General features: G+C 50.2%; 1 protein-coding gene across 1 annotated transcript; it reads left to right on the forward strand.

Annotated features, from left to right (window-relative positions):
* Positions 1-779: 779 nt before the first annotated feature.
* RTN4RL2 (reticulon 4 receptor-like 2) lies at positions 780-4330 on the forward strand (the record flags this gene model as incomplete). Its single annotated transcript, XM_015412090.1, is given in 2 exon segments — positions 780-1255; positions 2162-4330. Coding segments are annotated over 2 exon segments (1197 nt in total). The 3' UTR covers positions 2942-4330.
* Between the last annotated feature and the right edge of the window lie 10476 nt (positions 4331-14806).

The raw sequence follows: 14806 nt of genomic DNA on the forward strand, positions 1-14806 counted from the left end.
TGGTTGGTACTGGTAGAGGGTCTGAGTGTTGGTGGAGTTGGGGCTGCTTGGAGCCCTCCCGCTTCCTACGTGATGATGCTGGCCATGAAGAGAGTGGCGGGTGGAGGGAGTGGGAAGGGAGCGTAGGGCCTCCATGGAGGTGGTGTGAATGACTGAAACGGCAACGGCGGCAGCTTGTGTTACTCGCTCATCACGTCACACCACCTACACTCACGCAGGCAGAGGTTGGGAGCCATGCACACTTCCATGGGAGTGCTCACGTGAGACCATCCACACACACGCACGCACGTATGGCCACACTCTTGCTTGCTCGCACATGAAGAGAGAACGTGCTTGCAGAGGAAGGGAACACAGGGATGTTTTCTCACGTGGGATGATGCTCTGCAGGGTTGCCAACTTTAGTGACATTGTTGTGAGCCTCACGATTCAGGATGTTTCTGTCTCTACAGCCCAGCGCTGGAAAGCGGCAGGCTCTTGCCTTTCGTTCACTGAAAGAAAAATAATAGCTGGTCATCAAAGGACAAAGGCAAGAGCTGGGAAATGTAGCTAGCAGAGGGGGCTTAGAAGATAGAATGACACGTACACAGTGTTGTTGTTTTGTCTTAAGGTATTGTGTGTGTTCTTTTTAATTGAAAAACCTATTGAAGCTTTTAAATATCTGGTATGTGTTTGCCTGATGTCTTGAACTAGCCTGTGGAATGGGTGGATACCGATGGAATATTCCCTTAATGGAGGGTGATGAGCTGAAAGATTCACCTGCCTGTGTCCTTCCCTTGCAGGCCTGGCTCCTGCCCTCCTGATCCTGTTGGCCTTGCCCCTGGGAGCTCCCACTTGTCCAATGCTCTGCACCTGTTACTTTCCTCCACCCACCGTCAGCTGCCAGGCCAACAACTTCTCCTCTGTGCCGCGAGCTCTGCCACCCAGCGCTCAGCGCCTCTTTCTGCAAAACAATCTGATCGGGACCCTGCGGATGGGCATGTTTGGCCCCAGCCTCGTCACCCTCTGGCTTTACTCGAACAACATCTCCTCCATCCAGTCGGGCACCTTCCGCCATCTGCAGGCTCTTGAAGAACTGGATCTTGGGGACAATCACAATTTGCGCACCCTTGACCCAGATACTTTCCATGGACTGGAACGATTGCAGTCTCTGCACCTGTACCGCTGTCAGCTTAGCAGCCTACCAAATACCATATTCCGCAACCTCTTCAGCCTCCAATACCTCTATCTTCAAGAGAATAATCTGCTCTGCCTGCAGGTGAGCAAAATTCCTTTGCTGGGCGGGGGCGGGGGCTGAAACGTCGCCTCTTGATTCCTGTGGGGAGCTGGTTGCCTATCTTGTCCTGGGCAACCGGCTGGTGGTGCTCAAGAGGGGAGTCCTTCTCACCTTGTAGAACTTTGGCCCTTGGCAAAAATGGATGCTCGAGGTATTGAGAAAAGATCTCCTAGTTGATATATAGGAAGGAGAGTCTGGGAAAGAAAAGTAATGCCCCAGGGTAAACTGTGGGTGGAGGAAGAAGTATGGGTCTAAATGTATAGTGAATGCTGTGAGTGGGAGATCCCTTCAGTCAGCAGAGCAAGATTAGAGGGAGGGAAAGCGCCAATGGGCCTCTCAAACAGGGTGGAGATGCAAATAGATTGGAGGGTGGACAACTGGCGCTCATCGACCCTATCTAGACAGCTGACAAGTGTGGCTATCAATTCTCCCCCCCCCCAACACACACACACACCCACACACACACGCTGGTTCTCCCCTGCAGGAAGGTGCTCAATGTCTTGCCAGAGACTCACTTAAAAACCACATTCCTATCCGGCTCCGGGCAGTGTGGCTTAAAGAGTAGGAAAGCTGCAGCAGTAAAAGTGCATTTAGAGATCCTGCCTCATTGCTTCAAGCCACATCCTGGTGTGTGTGTGTGCATGAGTAGTGTGAGGCATCCAAAGCAGGAGTCGTTTAATAGTAAGCTCTGAATTTCCACACAGCAGTCGACCCCCTAAGAGGGATGAGGCACAGAAAAAGGTCTGGATGAGCAGGCCACAGGGTTCCATGTATGGGAGAAGCCTCTTAGGACGACCATCTTAAAGGGGAAGCACAAATCATTTCCCAGGAGGTGTCCCTCATAAGTTGCCATTCTTCCTCACTCTTGCTCTATTTTCAATCTCTCAGGATGACCTTTTTGTGGACTTGGCTAACCTAAGCCACCTCTTTCTGCATGGCAACAAGATCTGGCAGCTCTCAGAGAATGTCTTCCGGGGACTGTCTGGATTAGACCGCCTGTTGCTACACAGGAATCGCCTGCACACAATTCCTACCTGGGCCTTTCGTGATTTGCGCAAACTTACCATTCTGTACTTGTTTAACAACAGCCTGACAACCCTGTCTGGGGAAACGCTCTCAAACTTGCCCTCACTGGAGTTCCTGCGCCTCAACAGCAACCCGTGGGCCTGTGACTGCCGCGCCCGCTCCCTCTGGGCCTGGTTCCAGCACACACGTGTCTCCATCTCGGATGTAATATGTGCATCTCCTGCAGAGCGCAAGGGACGTGACATGCGTTACCTAAAAGAATCTGTCTTTCAGGACTGTCCTCCAACCAATCACCACTCTGTTGGGTTTGACTGGGGTTGCAGGCCTGAGTGGGAGAATGGAGCCGTTCATCCCCATCTGAATGGCTCATCCAATCACCTGTATGGCCTGGGAGGGTCACCACCTGCCGATCCCTCCTCCTTCTACAGAGATGTGCCAGCCAATGACATTCGAAGCCCCAAGTACGATCCACCTACAGAGGATGACTATTGGGGGAGCTATGGCAGTGAAGAAGGAGGACAACTTAAAAAGGGGTGTTCAGGACCTGGTTGTTCCTCTCTGGACTCTGGAGCTATCAGGATTGGCTTTCTGTCACTTCCTCTTCCCTGCCTACTGATATTATTGGGACCTTCCTGGTTTTGACTATGGAGGGTGGCTGCTCTGCTGAGTGGTGACTGGCTTTGGGAACTGAGACCGAGGCACAAGTCAGGACAGACCCTCACCTAGCACTTTGCCGAGGCCAAAGTGATACACCTTGACCCTGTCGCAAGGGCAAAGGGTCTATTGCTGCTGCTGCTGCTGTTTTCCTGGCCTGTTATGAGACTAATGCTAGAGCCACTTTCTGAGTGGTATCTGAACATATTTTTTCTGAACATATGGCAAGAGCATTCCTTTTTATTTCAGCCGGGGTGTGTGTGTGTGTGTGAGTATGGCGTCTTGGAAAAGTTATGCTCACTAAATGCTATTGCTTAATGGGGCTGCTACGGGCATCCTGTGTTTCCCGTGTTCTGGCCAGCATCTCCTAGTTAAACCCAGGATGAGCCAGGACCTCTTCCGTGCATGACAGGAAAGTGCAGAATGGATAACGGCATCTGATTCTCAGAGCTTCAGTCCTCTCTGCAGTCTCTTGCCATGCACGCAAGCGCCTGCTTTATCGAAAGGGACCGGATCCTCCAGCGAAAGAAATGTGTCCTCTTCCAGAACTGGGGCAGACGATCGGGCCCTTGGGCCCTTATCACCACTGACTTCTTCCCCAGTGTGTGATGAAGGCATGTTTATATGAATACATGAAGTGCTAGTTTACTAAGCACAAAGCTCATCACAAGGGGACTTCGCCTTCCTTCCCAGAGACTGTGTCCAGATAATGCTGCTGAAGTCATGCCTGTGATGGCCATTCCATATGTCCAAGTCTATGTGCAGTGGTTGCCATTGTTGCATGATAAACATGCGAGTTGGCCTTTGGTCATAACATCTGGCCTTCTTGAAGGGGGGGGTTCCCTTCCCTTGCTCTGCCTCTGTCTCCTCTTTTAAAAGGAAAAAAAGTCATTGGAAAGATATTAAACTATTTTAATACGGTTTGATGGACTTGTTCACTTAAGGAAACAAGTAATGGGATACAGAGTTAAGCAGCTTACCAATCTCAGCAGGTAACGAAGTCCATAGTATGCAGCAGGTAAGAAGCTACGTTTTGTCAGAGTAGCTTCTCTCTACATGAAGGTCACTCATGCCCTGTACACAATTTTGGGGATGGGCTAGAAGTCACCCCAGTGAGGACTGGCATAGTGCCATTAAGCTACGGAAAGACAGAGGCTTTAAGTTCTTCACCCTAATGTTGTTGCTGTTGGTTCAGCTCATGTCAGCAAGGGCTCTCTTTTTTCATGTGGCGAATCTGAGTTTGTCACGGAGTGCACATTTCACAGTCACAACCTCTCCTCTCTCCCGACAGGTGTACCACTATTATATGCTTTGTAAATTGTAATTGGAACGTGCTATAAAAATATGGCAAATAAATAAAATACACATTTTATAGAATTCACACTTTAAATTATTTTAGGTATATACCTAAAAATATAATGTGTGAAACGGCCTCTAGCAAATGAGCTTGGGAGAGTCGCCCTGGTTCCAGAGGCTGGCAGATGGGTCTTTATGGGCTTTGAGCTGAATCATGAAGCTGCCTGTGTCACGCGGGCGGGGGGGGGGGAGGACTGGAGGAGTCGGGGAAATCCTGCTGGGGCAAAATATGAAGTGTCAGAAGCAACGTGTAAGACTTCCTATGGGAGTGTGATGTGGACAAACCTTGAAAGGGAGGAGGAGGAGGAACTACCGATTTTTAGATCAGATCGAGGCTTCTTTTTAACTCCCTGGAGATTTGTATTACTGCTATTTTGTAAAAAAAACAACCAACCTCATTCTTCCTCTGTGAAGCTCAGGGCATGGTGTGCATCTTTCTGCCCTCATTTCATCTTTGCAACAACCCTGTGAGGCAGGTTAGACAGAGAGGGACAGAGACAGGTGGGCAGACTGGTTCAAGGCGACTCATGCATGGCCGACTGGATTTGAACTCGGCCTTTCCAGTCGTAGTCTGGCATTTCACCACACTGACTTCCGTATTCCTTTCTGAAGCCCTTCCTTCCCTGTTTGTCTAGGTTGCTCTCTCTCCAGCACACAGAAGTGTTTTAAACTGGTTTTCTGTTCCCACTTCAGAGAAAGTGGCTTGTCATTGATGATTCGAGTGGATCAAAAATTGTTCTTTAAATAGCACGTTAAATTGCAAATGTTCTGGATTGGCATGTCTCATGCAGGATTTTTAAAAAGAATTTGTTTTGCTTGATTCTCATTTGCTAAATGCTTTTGAGATTTTTTTGGCAGCTCGACATGGAGAAAAAGGTATGTTCTCTATGCGCCCCCCACCCCTCCCCGCCTCGCTCGCCATGTTTTGCAACAGAAGAGCAGCCTAAATCTGGAAATAGTCTATTCTGTGCAACCGCTGGAGTTGTGTCTGGCTTTCCAAATGGCCTGTGACTGTATTTTTAAAGGCAGAAAAGGTTTTGAGCTTTCTAAAATAAAATGCTATAGAGCCCTGGGGTACATGTTCTGGGAGGGTGTGGATTTGGCAGCTGGCACCAGTATTCTTTGCTTATAGTGCTTAATATTGCCCTCGGGGCCAGTAACTTGTGATAGAGAAGAGTGGAGCTAGTGAGGATCCTTTAATATGTAGGAAGGTGTGTGTGTGTGTGAGAGAGAGATGGTTGCAGTGGGTGGGAATAGAGCCATAGGAAAACATGCCACGCCAGTCTAAAGGCATCTGTCTTAATTTAACATCACATAATGGAGAGGGGATGGTAGAGGGAGAGTGGGCTATTTTTAGCTTTGTGGAAGCTTGCTCGGAGCCAGAGTTAATGTGAGAGTTCAGTTCTTGTGAGTGTGTGTGTGTGAGAGAGAGAGAGAGAGCGCATGCACTGAGAGGGTAAGAGTTAAAATTGGCTGGCAAGATAACATACTGCCAATAATGACCAAAGCAGCCTGGCCAAAAGGGGATCCGAAGCAAAGGGTGGAAGGGCTCCTCACCCAGCGTAGCTATACGTAGTTGCTGTGAGGTGCTAGGCCAGGAGTGAATGGGTATGAGCTTAGGGTTAATTGGCAGGGATGTGGGCTAAGGCCAAAGCTGCAGCGAGGGCTGGGCTGAGCTGTGAAACGGGAGGAAAGTGCCATTAAATCTGCCAGCAAGATTCCAGCCGGCTCAGTCTTTCCAGGTCAGGTAATTATCCTTGTGAAATATTCATGACCTCTTATCCCAGATGCTATTTCAGAGCAGCAGGGGGAGAGAGAGGGATGTGCGAAGGAAGGCTCGGGAAGATACAGAGAGAGAGAGAGAGAATCTTCACTACCTACACATGGCCTCGTACCTCCCGTCAGCCCTTCTAAACACACACAAGCAGCTGCGGCTTGTGCACACGCAGGGCTTCCCCTCCACAGAAGACGAGGTGACCTGTGAAGGTGCTGGCAGTGAAGTGTGGTCTAACGGGCCTAATCTTTTTGTGCTGAGCAGCTGTGAACATTGAAGAAGGCTTCCTGTTAAAATGTTTCTAAGTTCGGCACTTGGCATTCAGTCTGAGTTCAACCTGGGCTGTCTTCTTACAAGCAGACATGCTAGACTCGTCTTTGAGTCATAACCACCTGCCTCAGCTTCTTTCTGACCCATTAGTGGTCATAGTCCTGTGGGAGCGGGGTGCAGCCACTCTTCTTGGGCAGACGGGCAGTGCTGTTGTGTTATATTAAGAATAATTCTCATGGAAATTATTCTTCCCCATCTGGGTCCCCTGCCCACATATGGAGGAATCCTTATAGTGCAAAAGATAATCTTGTTTTTCTCCCTCCCCCTTTTGACATGCTTACATAGATAACATGCTGTCATCACTATACTTCATTAAGGAATGGAGGGTGGTCTTAGTGATTCTGGGCCCACCACCAGGGCCATGCAAGGAGTGACTCTCATACCATGTGAGATGGGCAGGAGTCACTGTTGCTGCCAGAAGCCAGCAGCCCAAGGTCCCTTTGAGGGGGTGGGCCTATGGGTATTCAAGACCCTCCTGAGCCTGGAGCCTTGGGCAACGGCTCCTTTGGCCCAATGGCTAAGACTGCCCCTGGCCGCATGCCACTACATCTGTACAGAAAAGCACTGGGTCTTGGTGTCTTCCCCCCCCCCCAATGTTCCGGGTAAATCTTGCAAGATTTTTGTTGTTAAGCCACTTTTAGTCCCATGCGACTGAGGAAAGTGTAGTATTTCGAGGGGCTAGTGTTTGTTCTATTACCCCATCAAGGACACCTGTTCCTAAAAGACTGCCCCTCTTAACTATGATTTTATAGAGATTCTCACACCTGCCCTGCTTGCCTGCACAGACGGAGAATATACGTAAACATGGGCGGCATTCGTGTAGCACAGACTCCTTCATTGCTTGGCTGTAGAGCAATCCCCACAGGCAATGAAATGTCACTTGGGCCCTGGGCATTTTGTGCACCTCTAAGTGGGCAATGGAAGCTGGATGTTTGTCTGACATGGAGGCTTCCGCTTCTTCGGATACTCTGCTGTCTTTTGAAGGGAAGCAGCAGTTGCTGAAACCATTAGGAGACAGCATGGGGCTTGCATGGTCCAGAGGTGAAGGCTGTCCACTGAAAGAGAATTTGCTGGGGAAAATAAGCAGTCAAATGTGTACTTGGAATAACTTATTCATATTGTAGATTTTGTGACATTGGTCTAGGGTTTAATTTTGTGAGCAAGCAGAGTAGACCTGCCCCTACTCTGTCCCTCGTGACCAGCTCTAAGCCCTTCACTGGAAACTGGTCTCTGGAGAGTGATCCCTTTTCTTTGGGGCTGCATTCTTGGCATAGGCAGTTTAACCAGGGTTGAGCCCATCTTCCATGAGTTGATGAGTCTTTTTGAAATTCATTGTTTACTGAAGGTAATATATTTATAAAGCTTTGCAGAGGACATTGTGACCTTCCTTTTCCCCCAAGACGTTTGTAAATATATGAAGGAGTTAAAACTATTGACATTTATCATTTTCTAAATGAGGCCTGATGAAAGGTAGATTGCGGCTACTAATTCCAGTCCTTCCTTAGCATGGTAAAGGAATGAACAAGCCACTGTGTCCTTTTCCACAAGGACGGTTTGCATCAGCCACAGGTAATATGACCATCCAGGGCCGGCCCAAGGAGGTGTTTCTGCGCCCTAGGCGAGGCACAGATGCCCTCCCCTCACTTGTCCACCCGCTCTCCCTTTCTTCCCTGCTTCCGTGCGAGAGAGAGAGACGAGAGTGGGACCGTGGAACTGTGGGAGGAAAGGAGACTGTGCGGGGCAGAGCAGGAGCATCTCTCTTTTTGTCCTTTTCTCCGCCTGTCACGCTCCAGCTCACCTTTGGCAGCCCAAGGCAGCGGCGGGAACAAGGCTGCTTGAAAGTCCTGTCAGAGCTCCTCTCCCTGCCTGCCACTCTGCCCCCCCTCTTTTTGGCTCCGCTGCTGCTGCTGCTGTGGCCCTCTGCGTCCTTTTGGCGGCGGGGGGCTTTGGTGAGGGGGGGCGCCGGGTCCTGTTTGGCGAATGCCTAGTACGCCTAGCGAGTGAGCTGGCCCTGTGACCATCTTATGCATTCATAACCTTAACGCTGCCCTTCTGGGAATGTGTGTCAGGAACTTTAGGCAGGTAACACCACACACTCAGGCTTCTTCAGAAGATAAGTGTTTATTTGGTAATTCCAGTACTAAAGTAACTCGTATACAGCTTGTGTTAGGAATGTCCAGGAATATGATGGCCACTGAATTAAAGGATATTCAAACTGCCCTCCCCACTTGCAAAAGCCAATGGTTAGATTCCGTGTGCGCGGGCAAGATAAGCTAGCAAAGCACTTTTGCGCCTAAACTATTACTTTTCCCAAGCCTGGTGATTTACAAACAGACTACCCACCAAGGTCATTTCTACAGATAGCCAGCTGCGTGAGACAGGGAAGAGCCGGGCAGAGGAGGAGGTAACCCCTTCCACATTCCAACTCTATGACAGGGCTAGCTGATATCCTGCCCCTCCAAACGGCCCCCTCCAGGTTTCTCTGGAAAGCGCCGATGGAAACAGTTGAGGAGGCGGGGAGCAGAGACATGGTCCGCTGCTACCCACTCCCTGTGTTGCGGACCGAAATCCTTCAATCAAATAATACAGTTTGTTGCGCCGAACCTTAGAGTCCAATATCTCAGTGACTTCATAATGCTGCTTGCCTTGAATTAGTGGGGGGGGGGGGACAAGCAGTCTGTGGCTGCCAGACATTTGGCCCGGGATCACAGTGGAGAAGGCTGAAATGGACCACCTTGAACGGCCCCACAAACTTCCACCCCAATTTACAGATCGGCCGCAAGCCTTTGATGTTTTTGGTAGAGATATAAACAGAATCTCCAGTTGCAGCTCCCAAGTGTCACACCTTTTCTTATCTGCCTGAACGTTATAAGCGAGCTTTGCAGAGTAATGTTTTACATAACATTGGCCAGGCGGATTTCAGTCATTTACACCATTCCCCCACTTCGCCTTCAGGAAGGGGTTCATTCGACAGGAACGGGAAAGGTGGCACCTCATAGCCATAGACACCCATGAACAGAGATACTCCCATAGAAGAGTGACAGGCATTATTGTAGCAAAATTCCGCCAAAGGGAGAAGCCCCTCCTAATCGTCTTGCTAATAATTAGTAAAGCAACGGAGGTATTGTTCCAGCGTTTGATTAACCCGTTCTGTTTGACCATCAGTCTCGGGGTGATAAGTGCTACTGAGGCTGCGTTCCACCCCCAAGAGGCCCATCAGCTCCCCAAAAAACTTGGAAAAAAATTGCGACCCCCTATCGGATATTATTTTTCGGGGCAGAGTATGCAATCTAAAAACATGCTGGAGGAAGGCTTTGGCGAGAATGCGTGCCGTCAGCATCGTCTTAAACGGGACAAAATGTGCCTGCTTTGAGAACAAATCCACAACCACCCAAATCACTGTTTTCCCCTTTGAAAGGGGCAAGTCCCTAACAAAGTCCATGGAAATAACTTCCCAGGGCCGGCTTGGGGTGGGTAAAGGTTGCAGCAACCCAGGAGGCTTCCCCGGCCAGGATTTACACATAATGCAGGTTTGGCATGACTGGACAAACAATGAAAGATCCTTGCACATTCCCGGCCACCAGAACTGTCTGGAGGAGATGCAAAGTCTTGACAAATCCTAGATGTCCTGCCATCTTATTGCTGTGCACTACGGCTATAATCTCACCCTGTACAGCTAATGGAACAAAAGGTTTGGATCCCCAGTACCAGCAGCCATTAGTGCATTCCTCCACCTCCCCCCCGCTCCATTTGAGTCTGTCAGCATCAGAGAGGACAGAAGCGAACTTCCCCTCCCATCCGGAGGCCTGGGGGGGAAGGGGTTGAGTTTTAGCTTTGCTGTGTGTTGTCACCACCCCTTCCAACTGGAAGGGAGTGAACATGGAGTCGAGCACACCTTCCTGTTGGCTGTCGTGCTGCAGGAGGTGGGACAAAGCATCCGCCAGTGAGTTCGACTTCCCCGGGAAATGGTGCAGGGTGAAGTTAAACTTGGAGAAAAAATCAGCCCACCGGAGCTGCTTTGCGTTCAAGTTGCGGGGTGTACGCATGACTTCCAGATTTTTATGATCCATCCAAACCTCAAAGGGGATCCAGGCACCCTCCAGCCAGTTGTGCCGCATGGATAGCGTGAGCTTAATGGCCCTCGCCTCCTTGTCCCAAACCAACCAGTTCCATTCAATGTCATTAAATTTGTGAGAGACATAAGCCAGGGGATGGAGTTTCCCCTCCTCCCCCTCCTACAGTATCCCTCCCCCGGCCACATTGGACGCATCGATCTGCACAATAAATTTCTTTAGTTCGTTGGGGTGGGCCAGCACCGGTTCGGAGGTAAAGAGGGACTTAAGGCGCTCAAATGCCTCCTGACATTCATTAGTCCAATGTATCTTGGTCCCAGGACGAGAGCACTCCGGCCCCTTCCCCTTAGTTCTTAGTAAATCCGTGACCAGTAAGCTCACCTGGGCAAAATTGGGGAGAAAGGACCTGTAAAAATTTCTGAAACCAAGGAATGCTTGTAGCTGTCGTCTAGTCCGGGGAGGCTCCCACCCCACTACATCACGGACCTTAGCCGGGTCCATCTCCAAGCCTCACTGTGAAATGTGATAACCTAGAAAGTCAATTTCCAAGCAGTGGAACTCACACTTGGAGAGTTTCACAAACAGTTTGTGCATGTGCAACGTCTTGAAAACCTCCCGCACCAACTTCACATGAGTTGTCTTATCGGGAGAATAAATCAAGATATCATCAAGATAAACAATCACCCCTTTGAACAAGCGCTTGTGCAATACTTCATTGATAAAGTTCATAAATACCCCGGGTGCCGAAGGGCATTACCCTGTACTCAAACTGCCCCAGAGGGGTATTAAATGCAGTCTTACATTCGTCTACGGCTTTTATGCAGACACAAAAGTAAGCATCTCTGAGGTTCAGTTTAGAAAAGATCTTTCCCTTAGCCACCTCTGCTAAGAGATCCTTCATCAGAGGGAGGGGATATGCATTCGTAGTAGACACCGCATTCAAGCCACGGTAGTCGGTGCACAGCTGCAAGCCCTCATCTTTTTTTCTTGCAGAACAGCATGGGAGCCGCGAACGGGGAAGAAGCGGGGTGGATAAAACCACGCGTCAAATTCTTGTCAATGAATTTACGCAATTCCTCTTTCTCCTGAGGACTCATGGCATATAACTTCCCTTTGGGTAATTTAGCATCGGGAAGTAACTCAATGGCACAGTCAGAATGTCTATTGGGGGGGGGACTCATCAGCCTCTTCTTCCTCGAAAACCCTAGCCAAATCGCGGTACTCCACCGGAATAGAATCCAGTTCTTTCATGGCCAGGCAAGCCCTTAGCGGTTCGTTAGGGGGAGTTCCCCCCCATGGCGCTTCCCACACTTGAGACGTGCATTTGGGGGAGATGAATTTGACCACCCCCTCGTCCCACAAAATATATCGGTCATGCGCATGGAGCCACGGACTTCCCAACACCATGGGGAACTGGGCAGCCGTGGTGATCACAAAAGTCCTGTGTTCCCAGTGAGCCCCGGCCCCCATTCTTAAAGGAACAGTCTTGTATTTACAGGGCTCCTTCATAGCAGAGCCATCCATCTGAGTGAAGATGATAGGGTCGGACAGCCGGACGACTTTCACCCCAAGTCCCGTAACCAAAGGGTTTAATTAAGTCCCGGCCACAGCCAAAGTCAATTAGAGCTCGCACCCTTATGTGGGTCCCCAGCTCTGGGTTCTGAACAGTCACGGTAATAAAAAAGGGGGGGGTATCCGCTCACCGTTTTTGGTGCCTCGGGATTCGGGACCTGCTGCTCCACACCGCTTAATGCAGGTCCATCTTGTTTCCCACCGGTTGATCCTCCTCCTCGCTGGATGTTTCTGGTTCCTCCTCCAGAATGCTGACTTGAAGGGCCTGCAACCCTTTGGGTTTGGTGGAGGGCTTCTTCACCAGGGTGTCCACCCGCCGCTTCTTTGCTGCTTACTTCACCGTCCTCTGGGATCCTCCCCCCGGGCAAGCCACCACAAAATGACTCGGCAACCCGCACTTCAGGCAGAGACCTTGTTTCATCCTCTGGTCTCTCATCCCATCTTTCTTTGAGAGGGGAGCTCTCGGTTCAGGGGTAGCCAGGACAGTCTTACCCAACGAAGTTGCGTTGTCAATCTGGATGGTCGGCAGCCTGGTCTCTGCATCCGCAGCCTCCTGAATCCACGCGTTAAGGGAGACTAGGTTGACGCTATGGAGGACCATCTCCCTGACCTCTGGATTCAGTCCCAAACGGTACTGCTCTGCCAGCACCTCATCCGGCCAGCCCCGAATCTTGGTGACTTGGCACCTGAACTCCATGGTATATGCTTTAACCATCATTTTACCTTGCTTGAAGGTACGAAGGAAAGCTCCTGCATTGGGGTCCTCGAATTGCACCTGAGGGCCCACATAAAGGCGTCCACTGATTGAAGTTCCTGTCCATCAGTATTGTGTAGACTAACGTACCAGTCTGCTGCCTCATCCCTCAGCCGAGAAGCTATATAATCCACTCTCTGTTCCTCAGTCGGGAACAGGTGCCCCCAATTCATCACAAATTTCTGGGCACGGACCACAAAAAATGGCAGAGTATCCGGGAAACCATTGAACATATCATCTAGTGGCTCAATGGGGCACTGCAGGTCAGGGCCCGGCAGGTTCAGCTCGTGTAGTCGTCCCACCGGGGGATTAATCCCTGGGATGGGGGGTCCCGGCAGTGGGACTGGCTGCTGAACAGGCTGCTCGACTGCTGGTGGTAGGACTGCTGCCACTTGCATGGGAGGTCTTTCTGGTACCGGACCCCGGTGTTGCAGCTCCTGCTGCACGGCCCCGGCCACCATTGTTGGTATTTTCTTAAGGGAATCCTTGACAATCCACATCATGCGGTTGAACCCTCTCTCCAACAACTCCAATCAGGTGCCAACAAACTTCTCCCCGGCACTCCCACCACCTACGGCCCCTTCACTCTCCATAGCAAAGTCCTCAGTTCAGGGCCTCCCGGTTGCGTGAACATCCACTCCAAAATCCTCCGTTCCGGGCAGTTGATCGTAGTGACTTTCCCTGCAATGCATCATGGGAGAGTAGAAAGTCCAAGTCTCATGCGGGTCTGCACTGAACCGGCCCCAGCGAGGCTCCTTAAGTCGGGTCGTCACTTGCGCCGCCGGTCCTCCGAATGGGGCATCGTGGAGGATGTCTTCCTCTGTTCCCTTTCCCAAGGGCTCTGTTTCAACTTTGTCAGGATCCCCTGACTTGCTGTCGGGGTGGGTTTGGTCCCCACCGCCGATCTGGACATCCTCACTTTCGCTCATCTCCAGGGTGGAGAGAATCGAGATGAGATGAATAAGATTCCTAACACTTTGTCAGGAACTTTAGGCAGGTAACACCACACACTCAAGCTTCTTCAGAAGATAAGTGTTTATTTGGTCATTCCAGTATGAAAGTAACTCGTATACAGCTTGTGTTAGGAATGGCAAGGAATATGATGGCTACTGAATTGAAGGATATTCAAACTGCCCCCCCACTTGCAAAAGCCAATGGTTAGATTCCCCGCACGCGGGCACGAGAAGCAGGCAAAGCTTTTTTGCACCTAAACTGTTACTTTCCCCATGCCTGGTGATTTACAGACAGAATACTCACCAAGGTCATAGCTACAGATAGCCAGCTGCGTGAGACAGGGAAGAGCCGGGCAGAGGAGGAGGTAACCCCCTCCACATTCCAACTCTATGACAGGGCTACCTGACATCGTGATGAGAAATTTGCAGTCTCAACATCCCTGGAGTTATTTTTGTGCACTGCTGGGGGTTAAAGGCTTCCTAAATTTCTTGGATCACTGCCTTGTCATGGCGAGGGGGCTTGAGCAGTTCAATGAAGCTGTGGGCTATGCTGTGAAGGGCCACCCAAGACGGACAGGCCACAGCAGAGAACTCAGACCAAGAGTGATCCCCCTGGAGAAGGAAATGGCAACCCACTCCAGTATCTTTGCCAAGAAAACCCCATGGACAGTATCAAAAGGCTAAAAGATATGACGCCGGAAGATGAGCCCCTCAGGTCGGAAGGTGTCCAATATGCTACTGAGGAAGAGCAGAGGGCAAGTACAAGTAACCCCAGAAAGAGTGAAGCGGCTGGGCCAAAGCCGAAAGGACGCTCAGTTGTGGATGTGTCTGATGGTGAAAGGAAAGTTCGATGCTGCAAAGAACAATACTACATAGGAACCTGGAATGTAAGATCTATGAATCAAGGTAAGCTTGACGTGGTCAAAAATGAGATGGCAAGACTGAACATCGATATCTTAGGAATCAGTGAACTAAAGTGGACAGGAATGGGCGAATTTAACTCAGAAGACCATTATATCTACTACTGTGGCCAGGAATCTC

The sequence above is a fragment of the Gekko japonicus genome, unplaced genomic scaffold, assembly GCF_001447785.1.
Source record: "Gekko japonicus isolate JY-2015 unplaced genomic scaffold, Gekko_japonicus_V1.1 scaffold1475, whole genome shotgun sequence".
Classification (NCBI taxonomy): domain Eukaryota; kingdom Metazoa; phylum Chordata; class Lepidosauria; order Squamata; family Gekkonidae; genus Gekko; species Gekko japonicus.